The sequence below is a fragment of the Oncorhynchus gorbuscha genome, linkage group LG13, assembly GCF_021184085.1.
Source record: "Oncorhynchus gorbuscha isolate QuinsamMale2020 ecotype Even-year linkage group LG13, OgorEven_v1.0, whole genome shotgun sequence".
Taxonomy (NCBI): domain Eukaryota; kingdom Metazoa; phylum Chordata; class Actinopteri; order Salmoniformes; family Salmonidae; genus Oncorhynchus; species Oncorhynchus gorbuscha.
The window spans coordinates 52995105-53017543 of NC_060185.1; the positions used below are offsets into that span (position 1 = coordinate 52995105).

Consider the following 22439-nt stretch of genomic DNA (forward strand, 5'->3'; position numbering starts at 1 on the left):
GGGGAGCCTCAATAACCACATGATGCTGAAGAATCAGAGAAGAGTCTATCCAGATCAGAACACCTCAAACACCTGCAGAGATCCACAGGGAAGAGAACTCACTGCTGCTCTGACTGTGGGAAGAGTTTCACCTCATCAGGCATTAAAATTCACCAGAGAACACACACAGTAGAGAAACCTTGTAGCTGTAATCAATGTGACAAGAGATACTCTGATAAAAGGTGTCTGATCAAACATCAGAAAATACATGAAGGAGTTGTTTCATGATATCAATGAATTCATGTTGAATGTTAACACTTTAGTAGGAGTATTTGAATAATGTCACAATGTAGAAGCCTAAACGTTTTGCCCCCTTATCATTTGATTTCAAAATGATATGGATATTAGCCTCAGGGGGAAAATCCAGGCTCTGAAATGGAAGAGTACTATTTATGTGATTTAACAAAAAGTGACTAACACAAAAAGAGCTGTGTTACACTTACCATGTTGGTGACCCACTTGAGTCAAAATGCAACACTTCAAAATGTAGCTATCTGTTTTCTACAAATTGTCCTCTAACCAGGGATGTACACATTACTCCCAGATTCCGTGTGGTTTTTGAGCTGTTAGTTTTAACAGGACTTGCAACCTCATCTCTCTCCTCTCGGACAAATGATTTTAGCATGATATCGATGAGTGATGAAAAATAAGTGTTGCATTTAGTTGCTCCACCTTTTTGGTTTGCTTCCTGTCTTTAAGTTTGGTGTGAGTTTTTCTTTTTTGGGGTTTGGATATTGCATCCAATTAATATTTTAATCAATGGCATTTTCTTAGGGTGCTTATTAGTCTTCTGTTTGTTGTGTACTAAATATTTCTGTTCATTTTCATTTGTTTTTTTCCTGTGAAGCCATTGTGTTGCATTCATGTCTGAAATGTGCTGTACAAATAAAGCTCGATTTGATTTCAACAAATGAACCCAATGACCGACCAATCGACAGACTCTTGATCCCTCTTAGTATGAAAATCAGTATCAATCCCATGTGAAAGGATTCAACTACTGCAAAAACTGAAACAAACGGATCAATCCCACTTTTCCAGCCTTGCCATTCCATTTCTTGACTGCCCCTGCAACACAGAAAGAAACACATTCAGTCATATTATATAAAACTCTCAAAGTAATGGATATGAGGCATCTATGTCCTCAGTTACACCTATCAACTAAATATGACTTCTGTCATCTGATCACTCTAAGCTGCATTAGGTTCAGAACAACCAGGATGGGCCTTTGACATAGTCAGGCCACCAAATATGCATAAGCAATATAAAGAGATGTGGGGAAAAGTACATTGCACACAAATTACCTTCATAATATCAAAGAACAAATGTGTGTGCCTGAGGGGAAATGAACTTTCATACAGCCAAAAGGGGTGAGAAATTACACCAACATCAGTGGACAATTTGCACTAATGTAAATAAACATAGATGGTGGAACATATTCCCTTTTGCTGACGTGATGAACCCCTAGGGGGAAATAAATATTTACTATCTAAACCATGTGTGACCTCACCTCTCTGGCTGTAGAAGTGTTCTTCCTAACCAGTCCCTCAACAAGAGATACATCCTTGGGACATCACTAGCCTGTTGAAGTTGACATTTAAAATGGTTAAGGTAGGGTTTAGGGTAGGGATGTCCCAAAGATCCCGGATAGCATTGACCATTGTGCATTCTTCTGTCTCTTTAACATAGCAGGTGATGGGTTCTGACTTCTGAACTTGAAAATATGAAATTTCCTTATTATGTGAAATTGAATGAAACAATAATGTATGTTGATGCTAATATGATGTACAATATTCCATGATGTTTCTTATATGCCATATACTCTTTTTTAACAGTTTCACTAATTAATTTTAATTAACTTAATTATTATGATTCGACATCAGTTCACCTTCTCACCTCATACTGTGTTGGAGCAGCAGCAGCTGACTTGATCCTTGATGCTAATCAGCATGTTTTGAATCTGAGAGTAAATGGATCTGACTACAACTCTAAAAATACAGGGTTCAACTGGAGTTGTTCTGAGATCCCCTAAGAACCATAGGGTTCTTGGTCAATGAAAAACAGCCCCAAAAGGTTCTTCAAAGAACATGTTAGAAGGTGGGTTCATCGAGGAACCTCCGTTGTTGCTGGACTTCTTCCGGAAACTTCGCAATTACAACTGAAAACGATGGTGACAAGTTTGGATGCGACAACAGTTAAAAGGTTAAGTTGGGTTGATGTTTGGCTCTGAATATGTCTCGAAATAATAACTAGGTTTGGATTATTTCCCTCAACTATATTCGTTTCCATAAAGCCAACATGGCTTTACACTCATTAACGTAAGTTTCCAATCTAGAGCAGTTCTCAGTTTTGTGATAATGAACTAGCTAACTAACTAACGATGGTGACCTGTCCAGGCGAGATGTTACAACGAACTGAATCGTCAATGGAGGTCTTCCTCTTTATATAGCCTGGTACAGAAAGCAATACTATTAACTCACAAGGGGGCATAATGTTACATGTACAATACTTTCCCATTTTGGAAACGTTACATGGACAATACTATCCCATTTTGGAAACGTTACATGTACAATACTATGCCATTTTGGAAACGTTACATGGACAATACTATCCCATTTTGGAAACGTTACATGTACAATACTATCCCATTTTGGAAACGTTAAATGGACAATACTATCCCATTTTGGAAACGTTACATGTACAATACGATCCCATTTTGAAAACGTTACATGTACAATACTATCCCATTTTGGAAACGTTACATGTACAATACTATCCCATTTTGGAAACGTTATATGTACAATACTATCCCATTTTGGAAACGTTACATGGACAATACTATCCCATTTTGGAAACGTTGCATGGACAATACTATCCCATTTTGGAAACGTTGCATGGACAATACTATCCCATTTTGGAAACGTTGCATGGACAATACTATCCCATTTTGGAAACGTTACATGTACAATACTATCCCATTTTGGAAACGTTACATGTACAATACTATCCCATATTGGAAACGTTACATTATCTTAATGATCTTTTCAGATCTTCTCAGAAATGAATCAAGTCCATGGAATGGATATTGACAAAACGATAATTCAAGAACTAGCAGAGGTAGAGAGGCAGGGGTGAGGACATCATCCTGCTATTTTGACAGTCCCTGAAGGACAATACAGAAGAGGTATTTGCTCTTTTTCCTTCCCTTTCTCTAATGTATTTTGTAATAAAATTAGCAAGTGTAGTAAGATCAATGCTTTACTAGGACTGGAGACCACATCAGCGATTCTGCTCTTGCCCTACCTCTTCAAAGAGGACCCGAGTGGCCTTTATGTCCATGCCTATGCACCAATCATCTGTTTCTTCATAAACATAAGTGTGCATGCTTATATAAAACTACAGCTGAACATTTGTTATGTTCTTTGTATGTGTATTATTTTTTTCTTACTTTTGTTGAAACAGATTTCACCGCTCTTCACTCCTTTACTGCACATCGGCGGAAAACCATTTCACCATGAGAGTGAAATCCCGCTGGCCTTTGACGGGGAGAACATCCACGACCTCGAGGACGTCTCCATGGGACTTGGGGCTCTGCTAGAGCTGTATTTTTTATTTCCCCTTAAATTTCCCAAAAATGTCAGAAAAACACTTATGTTGTTAAGTTACTGTGTTCTGGGGATAAAAGAAGTTGGGTGAAGTTACCAGGGCTGGTCATAAAGATGGCAAACTTCCTAACATAACTAAGTGAATATGATATACACACTAAAGCTGAAAAATCTGTATTTAGCATCAAGTCTACAATGTTATTAGTTTACCGATGATTCATTTTTAATGTATTTTGTTTTTATTGTACATCATTATTTTGGATTTTTTTTAAATGTCATGAAAAGCACTTTACAAAGAAATTTTATTATTTATTATGGTTTGACATGTCTGCAGAAATGTTGCAATTTTGTAATGTGTTTTGTTTGGTAAATTGTTTTGTAAATATTAATTCACATTCGTGGTGCCACTAAATAAACCATTTTTATTTAAGTCAATATTGTCAACATTATTATGTTTTTATAATGGAGGGAGGGTGGACAGGGAGTTAAAAAAGGAACCCCAAAAGGTTATTTATGGAACAATGATAAGGGGTTCTTCAAATAACTTATAGGGGTTCCCACAAAAGGTTCTTCAAATAACTTTTTTGCTTTTTTGTCTGAAAGTATTTTTTCAACTGCGATACCAACTCCAGTCAGCAGATGGCGACATGATTCTGCCACGTCACGTATAATCTAGTGGACGGGACGCTCCTTCAACATCAACAGTTAGTCACACACTTTGGTTCACTCTAACTTGATGGAAAAAGGTTTATTCAATAAATCTAGCAACTCCTCTCATACTGGGAAGACCCCCACAGGCCTTAAGGGCAGTTTTATTTCAAATGTAGTACCTGGACGGAGAAAATCCAATAAGCGTTTTATAGTTTCATCCTTAGGGTAATTTACCCTAAAGTGGACACACTCCCATCAGTTTCTGAGACAACTGCCCAGACTTTGCAGACTGATTAAAAATGCTTAAACCTCATCTTTATCAAATTATCCATTAAAGATACCAACTTAAAACCTACGTTTGTCTATATACGGGTTGTTTAAATTGTATTTAATTATATTCCCAGTTTTACTTTATCAAATCTCTAGTAATCATTAGTAATCACTCGGCACATACAATTCATCACATTTTCATATATTCACAGAATCCATATAAAACGTAAGAAATTCTTAGGTACTCACGAAAACCATTCAATTTGCTTTTTCAAGGAGTCTCCATAGCTAAGAAGCAGCTCTCGAAACATACACCCAGCAGAATAATCTTTTTTTTTAAATACCCAGACATTGACCATGGGATCATCAACGGTTCTCTAACCTCCCAGAGACCACGGTAAAAAAAAAAAATCAAGCCTCCCAGGAACTATAGACCTTCCGCTGGTTTCTAAAATATCACCCAGTTTATTATCCAAATTTCAATAATCTGAGTAAGCATATTTCTATATATTACTATCCAAACGTCAGATTAAGACTCATTTCCACATTCACACAACTCTCATATCAGTCACAACGCTATTCCCAAACATACCTAATCAATTAGTTGTTTTTCAACAATATTTTAACCTGCAGGAATATTTTCACATTTCTATCTCATGGTTAGTTCCTAGGATAATGCCACTCATACATTTACATCTTTCAAGACTTCTAAAATGGGGTCCAGGTTTTTAAAAATTACAGGTGCACCTTACTATCTTATACTATATCATAAATGGTCCTCACTAGTAAACACAGATTCTAGTTTTCATCCAGTTCACACAGATAGCTGCCTCGGCCCCGTTTACACCAAAATACACACTCAGAGCCTACTGACTGGGCCCTGTTTACACCTCCAAGGTGCACCCCTCACACAGGAATACACACTCAGAGCCTTTGAGGATTTTCTAAAAACTCCACTTTAAGCGTTTCGCTCGTCATTATTATTATTTTTAACTATGTTTGAGATGTGGTATCCACTCGGCTCGCTGCCTCTCAAAACAAAGGTGGGACCATCTGCTCCGTTCCCAAAGTGTGGTCTCCCTGAGATCCCATGTTTGAGGGATCCCTCGTGCATGATTTACCTGGGTTGTCAGGAGCGGTCACCAAGTGAAGATTAACATCCCCATCGCCAAATGTGGTTAATCTCTTTAATATCAAATGAGGAGACAAAGTTACCACACAAGTCAGAGTTCAATTTAAATATTTATTCACTTATTAATAAGGGAGCAGGTCAATACAACACACAAATATAAATTGAATCAATTGAATGCTCTACGATAATGATGGATGGTCGACAAATCACGCCCAGATGATTCGTTGAGAGCCACGATACAAAAGTACAAAGGTTTTTTACAGCCAAGATACACCCCTTTCAACCTACATGACCAACAACAGATGTTTAGAACGGGTGACAAGGTTTAGATTTGTATGAAAGATACTTATAATTCTCAGCAGACAGCATCTGCTGTAAAAACAGTACTCTTTGTGTAGAGACCAGGGTCTGGCCCTGAGGTCACCTCTCCCTGGTACCATATAGAACAGAAACATTAACTCAAGCTCTGGAATGCCCATCCTCAGTAGAACACACAGACGCAATAGTTCTAAGTACCTCTATTCTGTTGCATAAACATTTAACATTACATTTACATTTAAGTCATTTAGCAGAGGCTCTTATCCAGAGCGACTTACAAATTGGTGCATTCACCTTATGACATCCAGTGGAACAGCCACTTTACAACAGTGCATCTAAATATTTTAAGGGGGGTGAGAAGGATTACTTTATCCTATCCTAGGTATTCCTTAAAGAGGTGGGGTTTCAGGTGTCTCCGGAAGGTGGTGATTGACTCCGCTGTCCTGGCGTCGTGAGGGAGTTTGTTCCACCATTGGGGAGCCAGAGCAGCGAACAGTTTTGACTGGGCTGAGAGGGAACTGTACTTCCTCAGTGGTAGGGAGGCGAGCAGGCCAGAGGTGGATGAACGCAGTGCCCTTATTTGGGTGTAGGGCCTGATCAGAGCCTGGAGGTACTGAGGTGCCGTTCCCCTCACAGCTCCGTAGGGAAGCACCATGGTCTTGTAGCGGATGCAAGCTTCAACTGGAAGCCAGTGGAGAGAGCGGAGGAGCGGGGTGACGTGAGAGAACATGGGAAGGTTGAACACTAGACGGGCTGCGGTGTTCTGGATGAGTTGTAGGGGTTTAATGGCACAGGCAGGGAGCCCAGCCAACAGCGAGTTGCAGTAATCCAGACGGGAGATGACAAGTGCCTGGATTAGGACCTGCGCCACTTCCTGTGTGAGGCAGGGTCGTACTCTGTGGATGTTGTAGAGCATGAACCTACAGGAACGGGCCACCGCCTTGATGTTAGTTTTTTTTTTTAAACACCATTTGATGCAATAAAAGTATTATAACATAATGTTGAAGTTTTGCTCTCAGTGCCCACTGAAAGTTGACTAGTAACAACAACTGGGACCTAAAAGACACCCACCATGAGACCCACTAAATCTGCCAAAGAAGAGGGAAACAAAAGAAAAACCCACACCCAACTTAAAAACAGGAAGCAAACCAAAAAGGTGGATCGACTAAAGGTGTTGACTCTCCACATCTATCAAGACATCCAACCAGAACCAGAACAAATAGCAGGCCAAACTATCCCTCTCAGCACTGCCTGGACTGCACAAAAATGCAAATGCTTTCCGTTTGAGTTATATTAGATTTTATTTTCATCCAGACTTTCTTAAATAGAACCTGGACCAGTTCAGGTGAAACACCTTCCCACTAACTAGACGGACAAGCCAGCAGAGGTGTAACACATACTGACTAACGAGGTGACCTCAATCAGTGCACCCTACCTGCTAACGAGCTATACCTCAAAACATAAATGGAAAGACCAAAGCCTGTAACACCTTCCCCCTTTAACAACAAATATATGCTATGTTTTTGTTGGACAAGTTTGCTCACCCCCGACAGAAAACAACTTCCATTTCACATAATCAACTACAATAAACACTGTCAACAACTAAAAACAAGATTTAAAAAACACATTTCTAAATAATGAATCATTTTTCTTTCAATAGAATCCTAAAACTCACTAGCTTCTAGAACTCTCGTCCCCTTGGAAAGAGCCCCCAAAAACCTTGCCTCCAATACGGAAAAACGTGCAGTCAAAATAAATTGTGATCCATGGCAACGCACTGGCTAAACGCAAAACTTGTTGACTGCCCACCCTTGAGACAATCAGCAACCAACTCCTGCAATATCCATAGTAACTTTCCACCTCACTGCGGAGCTTCTCCATAGGCTCCATAGGCACGTTGTTGGATATAAAAGCAGGGTAACAATGTCAATATAATTGTACCCAAAAATGTTATGTTGGTTGCATGAATAACTATGATTCCTAAATCTTACATAATTGTAAATATGAAATATCAAAACCAACTGTACACCCCTTTGTTAATATGTATTGGTATTCTGCCCTTGAGTTGCGTTCCCATGCAAAACTAGACAGATAGCTAACAACTAAGTCTTCAATAAAACTCCCAAGGCGTGACTTTTCTTGAATGAATATATTGAAAACGTTTATGTTGTGAAACTGCAAAATACAGAAAATAATATACTTTAGTATTCAATTCACACCGACATAATATAATATGTACATTATACATTTGAAGTTGCATAAATACAAAGCACGTGCTAAGGTACCATGCATCTGGCATGATGCCAAACCATATAGCTAATTGTTATTCATATGGTAATTGGCTCCTTTCATTACTCTAATAATGTACAACCATTTATGTAGAATAACAAAGCATATTACACTAGAAACAGTAACAAAACTACAGTATTGTATATTTTACAATTCGTTTGCATGACGCACGAGCAAAGTAATACAGCTAACGACATACATTAAAGGCATTGCAATTTGTGAGTAAATGCAACCAACCAACATTGATATGTAAGCAACTCTATCAATGACAAGATTATCATCATTAGCTAAATGCTTGAATCGAACTTACAAACAAATATTTTCCAAGGCTGAAGCGTGGCAAGAAATAACTACATTGAAAGACCTGCACCGTAGCGTTGTTTGAAGCTGCTTCTATGCGTGCAGAACAAATTCTCTACTTCCTGTTTGCGAAGTCTTTCTAAGTACCAGAAACATCCACTAGGGGGCAAATAACACCATTGAACACAATGGAAATCCAATTTAACCATTGTAATAAAATAATCTGTTAACTTCTAACAGGATGGCAGCACAATTGGCAATAATTAACTTGATGGTGAGGCATGGAATAATAAAACATGTATCTTTTGTCAGGCTGGATGTTTGAAATATGAGGTGATTTGAGTCATGCTTCATCAGTAGTGGCATAAAGACAATTAGCACTTGAGCGTTGTCAAGAAATACTGGAGTGATGTAAGATTGTTAATAAAATTGATTATAGACCCATTTATTATACCCTGGTAGGCCGTCAATGTAAATAAGTCAGTTAAGAACAAATTCTGGCTTACGGCCCAACGCTCTAACCACTAGGCTACCTGCAAGTAAATTGAAATTAAGTTATTTTCAAGTCACTGAAAAAACTACCCGAAAATACATATTTCGGGCATAGTCTTCTTTTCAACATCTTTTCAATGACATTTTGCTAGGAGGGATATCCCGATAAACCACAGTTTTAACCTGATGTCATAAAAGCGTCTGCTAAATGACTTAAATGTAAATGTAAATGTAACCTGTCCAAATCAATAACTAATATACAGAAACAGTTTGGGATAAATTGAAAACCTAAACATAAAATGTGCAATATCCACAATCATCTGACACAATAATCATATTACTTGTATTTGTTTAAACAAGCACCATATAAACTGCACAAGCACCAGAAACGTTGTTGTTTTGACAAGTAGCAATACATCACTAATATCGACTAGGTTGTACGTGCTGTTGAAACTAACACAACTAAAAAACACATGGACATTTGAGATATCTTTTACCTCACTGGTTAGAGCACAACCTGCAGAAGACATTCAGCTACATTTGAGTGATGCATTTTAATTTAGGGGTCGCTAAACAAAGGAATGCAACACTTATGTGTCATAACTCATCGATATCATGTTGAAATCAACTGCGAAAGGAGGGAGATGAGGTTGCAAGTCCTGTTAAAACTAACAGCTCAAAAACCCCACGGAATCTGGGAGTAATGTGTACATCACTGGATAGAGGACAATTTGAAGAAAACAGCTAGCTACATTTTGGAGTGTTGCATTTTGATTCAAGTCGGTCATCAAGGTGGTAAGTGTAACACAACTCAACTTTCAATTCTGAGCCTGGATTTTTCCCCTGAGGCTAATATCTATATCATGTTGAAATCAATTGATAAAGGGGCAAACATTTAGGCTTCTACATTGTGACATCATTAAAATACTCCTACTACAATGTAAAACATTCTACATTGTGACATTTTCATTGATATCATGAAACAACTCCATGTATATTTTCTGATGTTTGATCAGATAACTTTTATCAGAGTATCTCTTCCCACATTGATTACAGCTAAGATATTTCTCTCCTGTGTGTTCTCTGGTGTCATACCAGGCTGTTTAACAGAGTAAAACCCTTCCCATGTCAATTAGAGCTAAAGGATTTCTATTGTGTGTGTGTTCTCTGGTGTATTGTCAGCTGCCCAGATGTAGCAAAACTCTTCACACATTGATTACAGCTATAAGATTTCTCTCCTGTGTGTGTTCTCTGGTGTACTGTCAGAAGGCTAGATAAAATAAAACTCTTCCCACATTGAGTACAGTTAAAAGGTTTCTCTCCTGTGTGTCTTCTCTGGTGTATCTTCAGATAGCTAGATTGAACAAAACTCTTCCCACATTGATCACAGCTATAGGGTTTCTCTCCTGTGTGTGTTCTCTGGTGTGATATGAGGTTGCTTAGCTTAGTAAAACTCTTCCCACATTGAGTACAGCTGAAAGGTTTCTCTCCTGTATGTATTCTCTGGTGTAGAGTCAGATTGCTAGACCTAGTAAACATCTTCCCACATTCATCACAGCTATAAGGTTTCTCTCCTGTGTGTGTTCTCTGGTGTGATATCAGGCCGCTTAGCTGAGTAAAACTCTTCCCACATTCAGAACAGCTATAAGGTTTCTCGCCTGTGTGTGTTCTCTGGTGTGATATTAGGCTGCTTAGCTGAGTAAAACTCTTCCCGCATTCATCACAGCTGTACGGTTTCACGCCCGTGTGTGTTCTCTGGTGCAATATCAGGCTGCTTAGCTGAGTAAAACTCTTCCCACATTGATCACAGCCGTGAGGTTTCTCTCCTGTGTGGATTCTCTGATGAATTTTAATGCCTGATGAGGTGGTGAATCTCTTCCCACAGTCAGAGCAGCAGTGAGTTCTCTTCCCTGTGGATCTCTGCTGGGGTTTCTTGACGTGTTCGGATCTGGAGAGAGTCTTCTCTGCTTTGTCAGCATCATGAGGTTGTTGAGGCTCCCCAGAGGACCCACGGTAGTCCCGTCTCTCCCCTGTGTGAACAACAAAGTCAGACAGATGGTAAAAGGCCCACAACAGCGGAATCCACTGTAAAAGGTGATGCCAACAGCGTAACCATGATGTTGTACAACAATTGACATCTAATCAATGTTAAAATTATTTGCCAATTGTCTTAAAATGAGAAACAATGGTCATATTTGGTTTTGTTTTCACATTAGTAGTAAAATCAATGATTGGAGGCTAGAAATAAGTTATTAAAGTTGTTGAAACCCCAAGCAATGTGCCAGACGACTTTTGGTCTCCAATATAGGCCACTTTCTGTGTTTGCTAAAATTGCGGCACAAGGGCAAAGCACACACAATTTGGTTGCAGAAACTCCTCCCTGCTAATGAGGAAACTGCTAGTTATGGATGTAGTGTATTTGGTTGCAGAAACTCCTCCCTGCTAATGAGGAAACCGCTAGTTATGGATGTAGTGTATCTGGTTGCAGAAACTCCTCCCTGCTAATGAGGAAACCGCTAGTTATTGTCATGACTGTCCTGGTCTGGTTACCGGAGACCACAATCCGACAGAGAGATCTCTCACCCCCACCAGAGGAGAAGAGATTAAGGGGTATGAAGATGGGGGAGGGGGGGGTTTATGACACCTCACGCCCATTGTAAATCTAAGGCAGCAAAATCACTTTGTCCTCTCACTTTGGAGAACCAGCCTCAGAGAATTAAACATGCAATAATTGGACTTTAGGACAATAAGTTTTGAATATTACAACAAAGGTGGTAATGACGAAAGATGGAATATGAAAATGTATGTCATTTTTGTTTCACTTATTCACCAGTAAACGCTTGATGTTTATACATTGTACGTTGACAGGAAAATGTCCAAATCAAAGAGAATGTTTTGGTACAGATGAAAAGTGAAGTTAGTTGTCTCAAATTGGATCTGAGTAAAATCCAGACCTCCAGCCTCTTAACTTGGTAAAAGTTATTGTAAACACCCACTTCTGACCCGAGGGTATAAGATATGTGAGTTAAGAATTAACATGCTAAACTAAGTGACCCGAGCTGCAGCCAAGGTCTGAGTAGTCAATGAACCCAAAACAACAACAGGAGGTTGAAGACAAAGGAACCCTCTACCAAATCCATGCTATGGATGAGAAACTGTGTCTAAGAGAGTGAATTCAAGCAGGACCACCCGGTCACCACTCTCCATCGAATCGTGCATCTACACTGCTTTCATTCCTACGCTGTGAGCCCTGAGCTACAGGGCTGGCTGTCCTCAGAAGACCCCTTTCAGAACAGGGGCGAGGAAACAGACCATGAAGACAAGGACACTGACATCGTGAGGACAACCAGTGAGTAACACCAGAGAAGTGAAACATCCGAGGAACCCCCCATCGGAGACCTTCAACACGCAATTACATCATTATATTCCGACTGATAAGAGCGGCAGTTGATATGCAAGGTTAGGGTTAAAATAAGCATAGCTGACAAATGCACCCAAATGTATATTCCTCTCGTATACTTTCTCTTTTACTCTCTCTTTTAAATCCACCTTTTGGGTAACACGCTTCATCGTGTGTTGGCCCGTTGTACTAAGTTCTAATCAAGAACTGTGTTTTGTGTATGTGTATCTTATATCATTTTAGCTTGCTAGTAAATAAATAATCAACTAAAATTGGTGTGGTACAGACTCATTGGTGGGCCTCGGGTTTGTGCAGATTGACGGATTATGCGACGTTCAGAATGAGACTGTAGAGGAAATTGATTAATTAGCGACTGTTGTAAAAATCGATATTCTGAAATTCTTTGAGTAGAAACTCAATAAAACAAATTTTCCCATGGTGCCCCAGGTTAATGAGTTAATAATTGCCCGATTCATTTAATCACGCAATTATAAAGTATTAAACATATCGATAGCAGCAGTTGTCACATTATTAACTGATAAACGTCACAACATTATGGATGACAGAAACAATCTGGTTGCAGAAACTCTCCTGCTAACGAGGTTTGCACCGCTAGTTATAATGTATTATATCTGCTTAAGAGGAAACCGCTAGTTATGGATGTATTATATCTGGTAATGAGGAAACCACTAGTTATGGATGTAGTATAGCATAGACCAACAGTAAGGTAATAAATGCATGCTCTTCAACCGATGTAGTGCACCTACCCGAAACCACTAGTTATGGATGTAGTATATCTGGTAACGAGGAAACCACTAGTTATGGATGTATGTAGTATATATCTGGTAATGAGGAAACCACTAGTTATGGATGTAGTATATCTGGTAACGAGGAAACCACTAGTTATGGATGTAGTATATCTGGTAATGAGGAAACCACTAGTTATGGATGTAGCTCTGTGTCTATTCACTAATTCACCACCAAAACTCAGGAGAGTTCTCATAGGCTGACAGCAAAATAGCCTCCATTTGCAGGTTGCTTATGGGTGCATTTCATTACTTTTGGATTATAATTGTAAGGTTCCATGTTTGAATCTCCTGCTTAATATGTTTGTGTTATTGGTCACCATTGCAATCTCCCACTGCTTTATACTTTTTTTTTTTTATACACTTCAACAAGTAAAATGCTCTTTGGCTAGCTTTGCCATCAGCCTGACAATGAGGGTTTGAACACTAAAATGTTTAACAAATTGGCCCTAACAACAACATAGACCTACTGTGGGACCCATAACTTCACCTAACAACAACATAGACCAACTGTTTACCCATAACTTCACCTTTGACAACATAAACCTACTGTAGGACCCATAGCTTTTCATTTTACCTTTATTTAACTGGGCAAGTCATTTAAGAACAAATTCTTATTTACAATGACGGCCTAGGAACAGTAGGTTAAATGCCTTGCTCAGGGGCAGAATGACAGATTTTTTTTACCTTGTCAGCTCTGGGATTCAATCTTATGAACTTTTGTTACTGGCTCTAACGCTCTAACCACTACCTGCCGACCCACTTGCCGCCCCACTTCACCTAACAATAGCATAGACCAACAGTAGGAGCCATAATTTCACCTTACAACAACATAGACCTATCATGTAATATTTCAGGTGAAACATGGAAAATATCTTTGTCATGACATTTCCTAACCTGATCACCAGATAATTTTGTGAATAATCCCACTAGGCTACTCTGTAATGTGTTGTCATTCTAAATGACCTGAATAAAGGAAAATAGCTCTGTGTGTTGAACAATAGCTAATCAATCAAGGAACAGTTCTCTACACTTTAGGAACAAAGTATATCTGTGTCCAAACAGACTAACAAGACCCTACTGTAAATCAAGCACACAATAACACATTATAAAGACCAATTTTTTTAGGGATGTTGAATCCAACGTGGAGCACGGCATAACTGTCTTTACCAGAGTAATGAATGAAGAAGCACTTTGGTTGTTGTTGCATGTCGTGATGTTCGTCATTTGACTGTCATTCAGAAAATGATTTCCTAGATCATCTGATGATAGTTGAACATGTGACTGTAACTAAACAGCTACAGTATTAAGTATTATGTGTAATTATTGAAGAACCGCGATAATGACAGTATCGATTTGGGTGTTAAAGTTAAGGTGACTCTCGGTTAGAACCATTGGATTTAGTAAACTATGACATTATTTAGGATGTCTGTGCCCATGAAAACTGTTTTCCCAGCGCAACATAAGGAGACACTAAATGTGACGTAGTTAGAGAGCATTTCAGACTACAAAAAAACTGTCCCACAGCATAACATAGTCACTCCCCTTTATGTAAATGATTAATACCCTTTAGCCTTGGCCACCCTTATCTTTCTGCTTAGTTTCCATTCTCTGATTGGCTCAGACATTAGGGCATTGATTCTATTGGTGGCGTGACCATTGCAATGACACAAAAATAAACAGACATGCACACTCCTATTGCAGGTGCCTATAACTGATTAACTAATGTTCCTGTCCAATGGCCTTCACAAGTCCAAGCCTCTGGTGCTTCCAAATGATTAACCAATGTTCCTGTCCAAAGGCCCAAAATGACCAGGTGTGTTGATCCAGCTTTGCACAATCACATATGTCTAATGGTTAACTATATTGATTCTGCTACCTACTTCTAAGAAAACAGTACAGATACTGGACAATTCTAAAGGTACTGGAAAATGTCCAATAATCTCCAGGAATTTAAAATAGGAATGGGGTTGCCCTAACGCTGGGGGAACACCAGTAAGCTTAATTCACTGGAAGTTATGCATGCCAGCCAACGGTAGTCAATGTTGGGCTTCCATGTGGCTTGGATAGGATATAGTGCTTGAGATGTCACTACAGACCCTGGTTAAATTGTAATGTAATGAATCAAATTGGCTGAATATTAAACAATGACTTATAAACAGCTCTAACAATTTGACCCCCACAAGAAATCTACACTGGCAATTCTATATTGCCTAGAAACCTGGTTAAACTATCATTATGAATCATGGATAAATTCTAGAATATACTATATAGCCTAGAAACCTGGTTAAACTATTATTATGACATCATGGATGAATTCTAGAATATACTATATAGCCTAGAAACCTGGTTAATCTATCATTATGACATCATGGATGAATTATAGAATATACTATATAGCCTAGAAACCTGGTTAAACTATCATTATGACATCATGGATGGCCAGTCCTTGTATTCATAGTGTAGTGAATTCAGGGGATAGCCCTGAGCTGAACTCAAACCTGGTTCCAGCGACTGTCAAGTCAACACCTTATAACTGTTACGCCAAGATGTCTGAACTTCTTGACGAGGTCACTAGGTGTTGGGTTACGGTGGCTACAATAGCTTTCTCTATGAATTTGAGAGGGGTTACATTTCTCAAACCACCATCCCTCAGTTGTTTACCAAACCAAGTCTCAGGGCAGGCATTTTGTTCTGTTTAAATCCTAGGTTGTCCCTTTAAAAAATCCCCATCAACCAATCTGCAGAACTGAGAAAACAAGGGGTAGTTTGCTCTCTACGTCGTCTGATTCTAGAAATATCAGTAATCATCCTAGGGCACTCCGTTGAAGAGGTATTGACGAGCCAACTTCGAATATCCAAAGTTAAAAAGACATTTAATGCTGAACTTACTGGTGTTAATCAGATCCCCTATCTTCACCTCTACCAATGTGACAGTAATATCCCCTTCCTTCCTCACTCCATAAACTGCATCCTCCTCTTCTTTTACTGTAACATCCTCCTCCTCTTTCACTCTGAACGCGTCTTCCTCTTCTTTCACTGAAACGTCTTTCTCTTCTTTCACTGAAACGTCTTTCTCTTTCACTGAAACGTCTTTCTCTTCTTTCACTGAAACGTCTTTCTCTTCTTTCACTGAAACGTCTTTCTCTTCTTTCACTGAAACGTCTTTCTCTTCTTTCACTGAAACGTCTTTCTCTTCTTTCACTGAAACGTCTTTCTCTTCTTTCACTGAAACGTCTTTCTCTTCTTTCACTGAAACGTCTTTCTCTTCTTCTTTCACTGTAACAGCCTCACCCTCTACTTCTTGTTTTACTGTGACATCCTCCTCTTCCTTCTCCTCCTTCACGACAATGTTCAGCCCCTGAGCTTCTTTCTCCGTCCAGCCGACCGCCTCTTCTTTAACAGGAGGGGAGTAGTTTAGGGAGCTCATGTTCAGGGATGTTAGCTAGCTAGCTATCATTGGCGACTAGACTAGTGCTAACTTAACCAGCCAACTACTATAGCTGATTAATACAAAACAACGTAACATCAAATAGGTTAACAAGTAGATACGACAGAGGTGTGTCTAAAACACAGTCGGTAATATACACCGAAAGCGTTTTAATAGCTTGAATCTTTCGGCTATGTTGGCTAGCAAGCTACGGAGGTGGTAGACGAGCTGTTTCTGAAGAACCGTCCACTAGATTATACGTCACGCAGGCAGCGTCGCCTGAAAGACGCACATCGCCGTCTGCTGACTCGAGGGGAAACGCAGTTGAGGATCATATTTTATTTTCAGACAAAGATTATTTTAAATGGATTTAATTAAATAATACTATTATATTGAGACATACAAAGACCTGAATGTGTTGATTGATTAGTGCGAATAAAAAATGTTTATTACAGCACATTTAAGGCAGTTTCATTTAAGTCAAACTAAATCTAAATAAGTAGCCAGCTACTGTAGGTGTATACTGCTCCTACATGGTGTAACAAAACATCATGTAGATGTATATAATGAACAGACTAGGTCTATACTGCTCCAACATGGTGTAACAAAACATCATGTAGATGTATATAATGAACAGACTAGGTCTATACTGCTCCAAAATGGTGTAACAATACATCATGTAGATGTATATAATGAACAGACTAGGTCTATACTGCTCCAACATGGTGTAACAAAACATCATGTAGATGTATATAAGGAACAGACTAGGTCTGTACTGCTCCTACATGGTGTAACAATACATCAGCAAACTGGATGCAGTCTATCACAGTGCCATCCGTTTTGTCACCAAAGCCCCATATACCACCCTCCACTGCGACCTGTATGCTCTCGTCGGCTGGCCCTCGCTACATATTTGTCGCCAAACCCACTGGCTCGAGGTCTTCTATCAGTCTTTGCTAGTCCGCCTTAACTCGGCTCACTGGTCACCATAGCAACACCCACCCATAGCACGCGCTCCAGCAGGTATATCTCACTGGTCATCCCCAAAGCAATCACCTGTTTGGCTGCCTTTTCTTCCAGTTCTCTGCTGCCAATGACTGGAACAAATTGCAAAAATCGCTGAAGTTGGAGACTAAAATCTCCCTCACTAACTTTAAGCATCAGCTTTCTGAGCAGCTTACCGATCGCTGCAGCTGTACACAGCCCATCTGTAAATAGCCCATCCAACTGCCTACATCATCCCCATATTTTTATTAACTTTTTTGCTCTTTTGTACACCACTATTTCCACTTGCACATCATCATTTGCACAGCTATCACTCCAGTGTTAATTTGCTAAGTTGTAAATACTTTGCTACTATGGCCTATTTATTGCCTTTCCTCCTTACTCCATTTGTATATAGATTTTTCTATTGTGTTATTGACTGTACGTTTGTTTATCCCACTTGTAACTCTGTTGTTTTTTTGTCGCACTGCTTTGCTTTATCTTGGCCAGGTCGCAATTGTAAATGAGAACTTGTTCTTGACTGAGCTACCTGGTTTAATAAAGGTGAAATAAAAAATAAAATCATAACTTTATTGACAACACCCAAATGGATACTGTCATAAATGTGGTTCTTCAATAATTACACATAATTCATACTGAACAGAGCTGTGTTACACTTACCATGTTGGTGACCCACTTGAGTCAAAATGCAATGTTTCATGATATCAATGAATTCATGTTGAATGTTAACACTTTAGTAGGAGTATTTGAATAATGTCACAATGTAGAAGCCTAAACGTTTTGCCCCCTTATCATTTGATTTCAAAATGATATGGATATTAGCCTCAGGGGAAAATCCAGGCTCTGAAATGGAAGAGTACTATTTATGTGATTTAACAAAAAGTGACTAACACAAAAAGAGCTGTGTTACACTTACCATGTTGGTGACCCACTTGAGTCAAAATGCAACACTTCAAAATGTAGCTATCTGTTTTCTACAAATTGTCCTCTAACCAGGGATGTACACATTACTCCCAGATTCCGTGTGGTTTTTGAGCTGTTAGTTTTAACAGGACTTGCAACCTCATCTCTCTCCTCTCGGACAAATGATTTTAGCATGATATCGATGAGTGATGAAAAATAAGTGTTGCATTTAGTTGCTCCACCTTTTGGTTTGCTTCCTGTCTTTAAGTTTGGTGTGAGTTTTTCTTTTTTGGGGTTTGGATATTGCATCCAATTAATATTTTAATCAATGGCATTTTCTTAGGGTGCTTATTAGTCTTCTGTTTGTTGTGTACTAAATATTTCTGTTCATTTTCATTTGTTTTTTTCCTGTGAAGCCATTGTGTTGCATTCATGTCTGAAATGTGCTGTACAAATAAAGCTTGATTTGATTTCAACAAATGAACCCAATGACCGACCAATCGACAGACTCTTGATCCCTCTTAGTATGAAAATCAGTATCAATCCCATGTGAAAGGATTCAACTACTGCAAAAACTGAAACAAACGGATCAATCCCACTTTTCCAGCGTGGTGGAGTGGTAAACACCACCCCCGGCTCTACCAGAGGCTTGAGGTGGTCTCCCACAGCTCTGCTTATGTCATGTTCTGTGGCCTTGCCATTCCATTTCTTGACTGCCCCTGCAACACAGAAAGAAACACATTCAGTCATATTATATAAAACTCTCAAAGTAATGGATATGGAGCATCTATGTCCTCAGTTACACCTATCAACTAAATATGACTTCTGTCATCTGATCACTCTAAGCTGCATTAGGTTCAGAACAACCAGGATGGGCCTTTGACATAGTCAGGCCACCAAATATGCATAAGCAATATAAAGAGATGTGGGGAAAAGTACATTGCACACAAATTACCTTCATAATATCAAAGAACAAATGTGTGTGCCTGAGGGGAAATGAACTTTCATACAGCCAAAAGGGGTGAGAAATTACACCAACATCAGTGGACAATTTGCACTAATGTAAATAAACATAGATGGTGGAACATATTCCCTTTGCTGACGTGATGAACCCCTAAGGGGAAATAAATATTTACTATCTAAACCATGTGTGACCTCACCTCTCTGGCTGTAGAAGTGTTCTTCCTAACCAGTCCCTCAACAGCTCTCTGACTGAGCTCCACCCTCACTGGGTCTTCAGAGGAGAGGAAGGCAGAGGAGGGTTGGAAGGATGAATGGATGGATGTCAGTCAGTCAATAAAGTGTAGAGCTGCTGTCTGACAAAATCACTATTTTAGTAGTTCATTAAAGTAGTTAAGGATTTATGACTGCTGAATACCAACTATTAATCACTTAGATCATGTATTTTCAGGTAGAGATACATCCTTGGGACATCACTAGCCTGTTGAAGTTGACATTTAAAATGGTTAAGGTAGGGTTTAGGGTAGGGATGTCCCAAAGATCCCGGATAGCATTGACCATTGTGCATTCTTCTGTCTCTTTTACATAGCAGGTGATGGGTTCTGACTTCTGAACTTGAAAATATGAAATTTCCTTATTATGTGAAATTGAATGAAACAATAATGTATGTTGATGCTAATATGATGTACAATATTCCATGATGTTTCTTATATGCCATATACTCTTTTTTAACAGTTTCACTAATTAATTTTAATTAACTTAATTATTATGATTCGACATCAGTTCACCTTCTCACCTCATACTGTGTTGGAGCAGCAGCATCTGACTTGATCCTTGATGCTAATCAGCATGTTTTGAATCTGAGAGTAAATGGATCTGACTACAACTCTAAAAATACAGGGTTCAACTGGAGTTGTTCTGAGATCCCCTAAGAACCATAGGGTTCTTGGTCAATGAAAAACAGCCCCAAAAGGTTCTTCAAAGAACATGTTAGAAGGTGGGTTCATCGAGGAACCTCCGTTGTTGCTGGACTTCTTCCGGAAACTTCGCAATTACAACTGAAAACGATGGTGACAAGTTTGGATGCGACAACAGTTAAAAGGATAAGTTGGGTTGATGTTTGGCTCTGAATATGTCTCGAAATAATAACTAGGTTTGGATTATTTCCCTCAACTATATTCGTTCCCATATATTGTTTATCGTTTCCATAAAGCCAACATGGCTTTACACTCATTAACGTAAGTTTCCAATCTAGAGCAGTTCTCAGTTTTGTGATAATGAACTAGCTAACTAACTAACGATGGTGACCTGTCCAGGCGAGATGTTACAACGAACTGAATCGTCAATGGAGGTTTTCCTCTTTATATAGCCTGCTACAGAATGCAATACTATTAACTCACAAGGGGGCATAACGTAACATGTACAATACTTTCCCATTTTGGAAACGTTACATGTACAATACTATCCCATTTTGGAAACGTTACATGTACAATACTATCCCATTTTGGAAACGTTACATGTACAATACTATCCCATTTTGGAAATTTTGGAAACGTTACATGTACAATACTATCCCATTTTGGAAACGTTACATGGACAATACTATCCCATTTTGGAAACGTTACATGTACAATACTATCCCATTTTGGAAACGTTACATGTACAATACTATCCCATTTTGGAAACGTTACATGGACAATACTATCCCATTTTGGAAACGTTACATGGACAATACTATCCCATTTTGGAAACGTTACATTATCTTAATGATCTTTTCAGATCTTCTCAGAAATTAATCAAGTCCATGGAATGGATATAGACAAAACGATAATTCAAGAACTAGCAGAGGTAGAGAGGCAGGGGTGAGGACATCATCCTGCTATTTTGACAGTCCCTGAAGGACAATACAGAAGAGGTATTTGCTCTTTTTCCTTCCCTTTCTCTAATGTATTTTGTAATAAAATTAGCAAGTGTAGTAAGATCAATGCTTTACTAGGATCGACTAAAGGTGTTGACTCTCCACATCTATCAAGACATCCAACCAGAACCAGAACAAATAGCAGGCCAAACTATCCCTCTCAGCACTGCCTGGACTGCGCAAAAATGCAAATGCTTTCCGTTTGAGTTATATTAGGTTTTATTTTCATCCAGACTTTCTTAAATAGAACCTGGACCAGTTCAGGTGAAACACCTTCCCACTAACTAGACGGACAAGCCAGCAGAGGTGTAACACATACTGACTAACGAGGTGACCTCAATCAGTGCACCCTACCTGCTAACGAGCTATACCTCAAAACATAAATGGAAAGACCAAAGCCTGTAACACCTTCTCCCTTTAACAACAAATATATGCTATGTTTTTGTTGGACAAGTTTGCTCACCCCCGACAGAAAACAACTTCCATTTCACATAATTAACTACAATAAACATGGTGTCTACTGGCTGTCAACAACTAAAAGCAAGATTTAAAAAACACATTTCTAAATAATGAATCATTTTTCTTTCAATAGAATCCTAAAACTCACTAGCTTCTAGAACTCTCGTCCCCTTGGAAAGAGCCCCCAAAAACCTTGCCTCCAATACGGGAAAACGTGCAGTCAAAATAAATTGTGATCCATGGCAACGCACTGGCTAAACGCAAAACTTGTTGACTGCCCACCCTTGAGACAATCAGCAACCAACTCCTGCAATATCCGTAGTAACTTTCCACCTCACTGCGGAGCTTCTCCATAGGCATGTTGTTGGATATAAAAGCAGGGTAACAATGTCAATATAATTGTACCCCAAAATGTTATGTTGGTTGCATGAATAACTATGATTCCTAAATCTTACATAATTGTAA

General features: G+C 39.0%; 1 protein-coding gene and 1 pseudogene across 1 annotated transcript; both read right to left on the reverse strand.

Moving 5' to 3' along the window:
* The window catches only part of LOC123992334, a 66189-nt pseudogene that overhangs the window by 11459 nt on the left and 32291 nt on the right, over positions 1-22439 (reverse strand).
* LOC123992332 (zinc finger protein 664-like) lies at positions 10093-22334 on the reverse strand. The gene is made up of 4 exons (XM_046293486.1): positions 22280-22334; positions 19237-19356; positions 16192-16368; positions 10093-11123 (listed from the first exon to the last, which is right to left on the reverse strand). The coding sequence occupies exons 1-4, from the start codon at positions 22332-22334 to the stop codon at positions 10243-10245; spliced, it is 1233 nt and encodes a 410-aa protein (XP_046149442.1). The 3' UTR covers positions 10093-10242.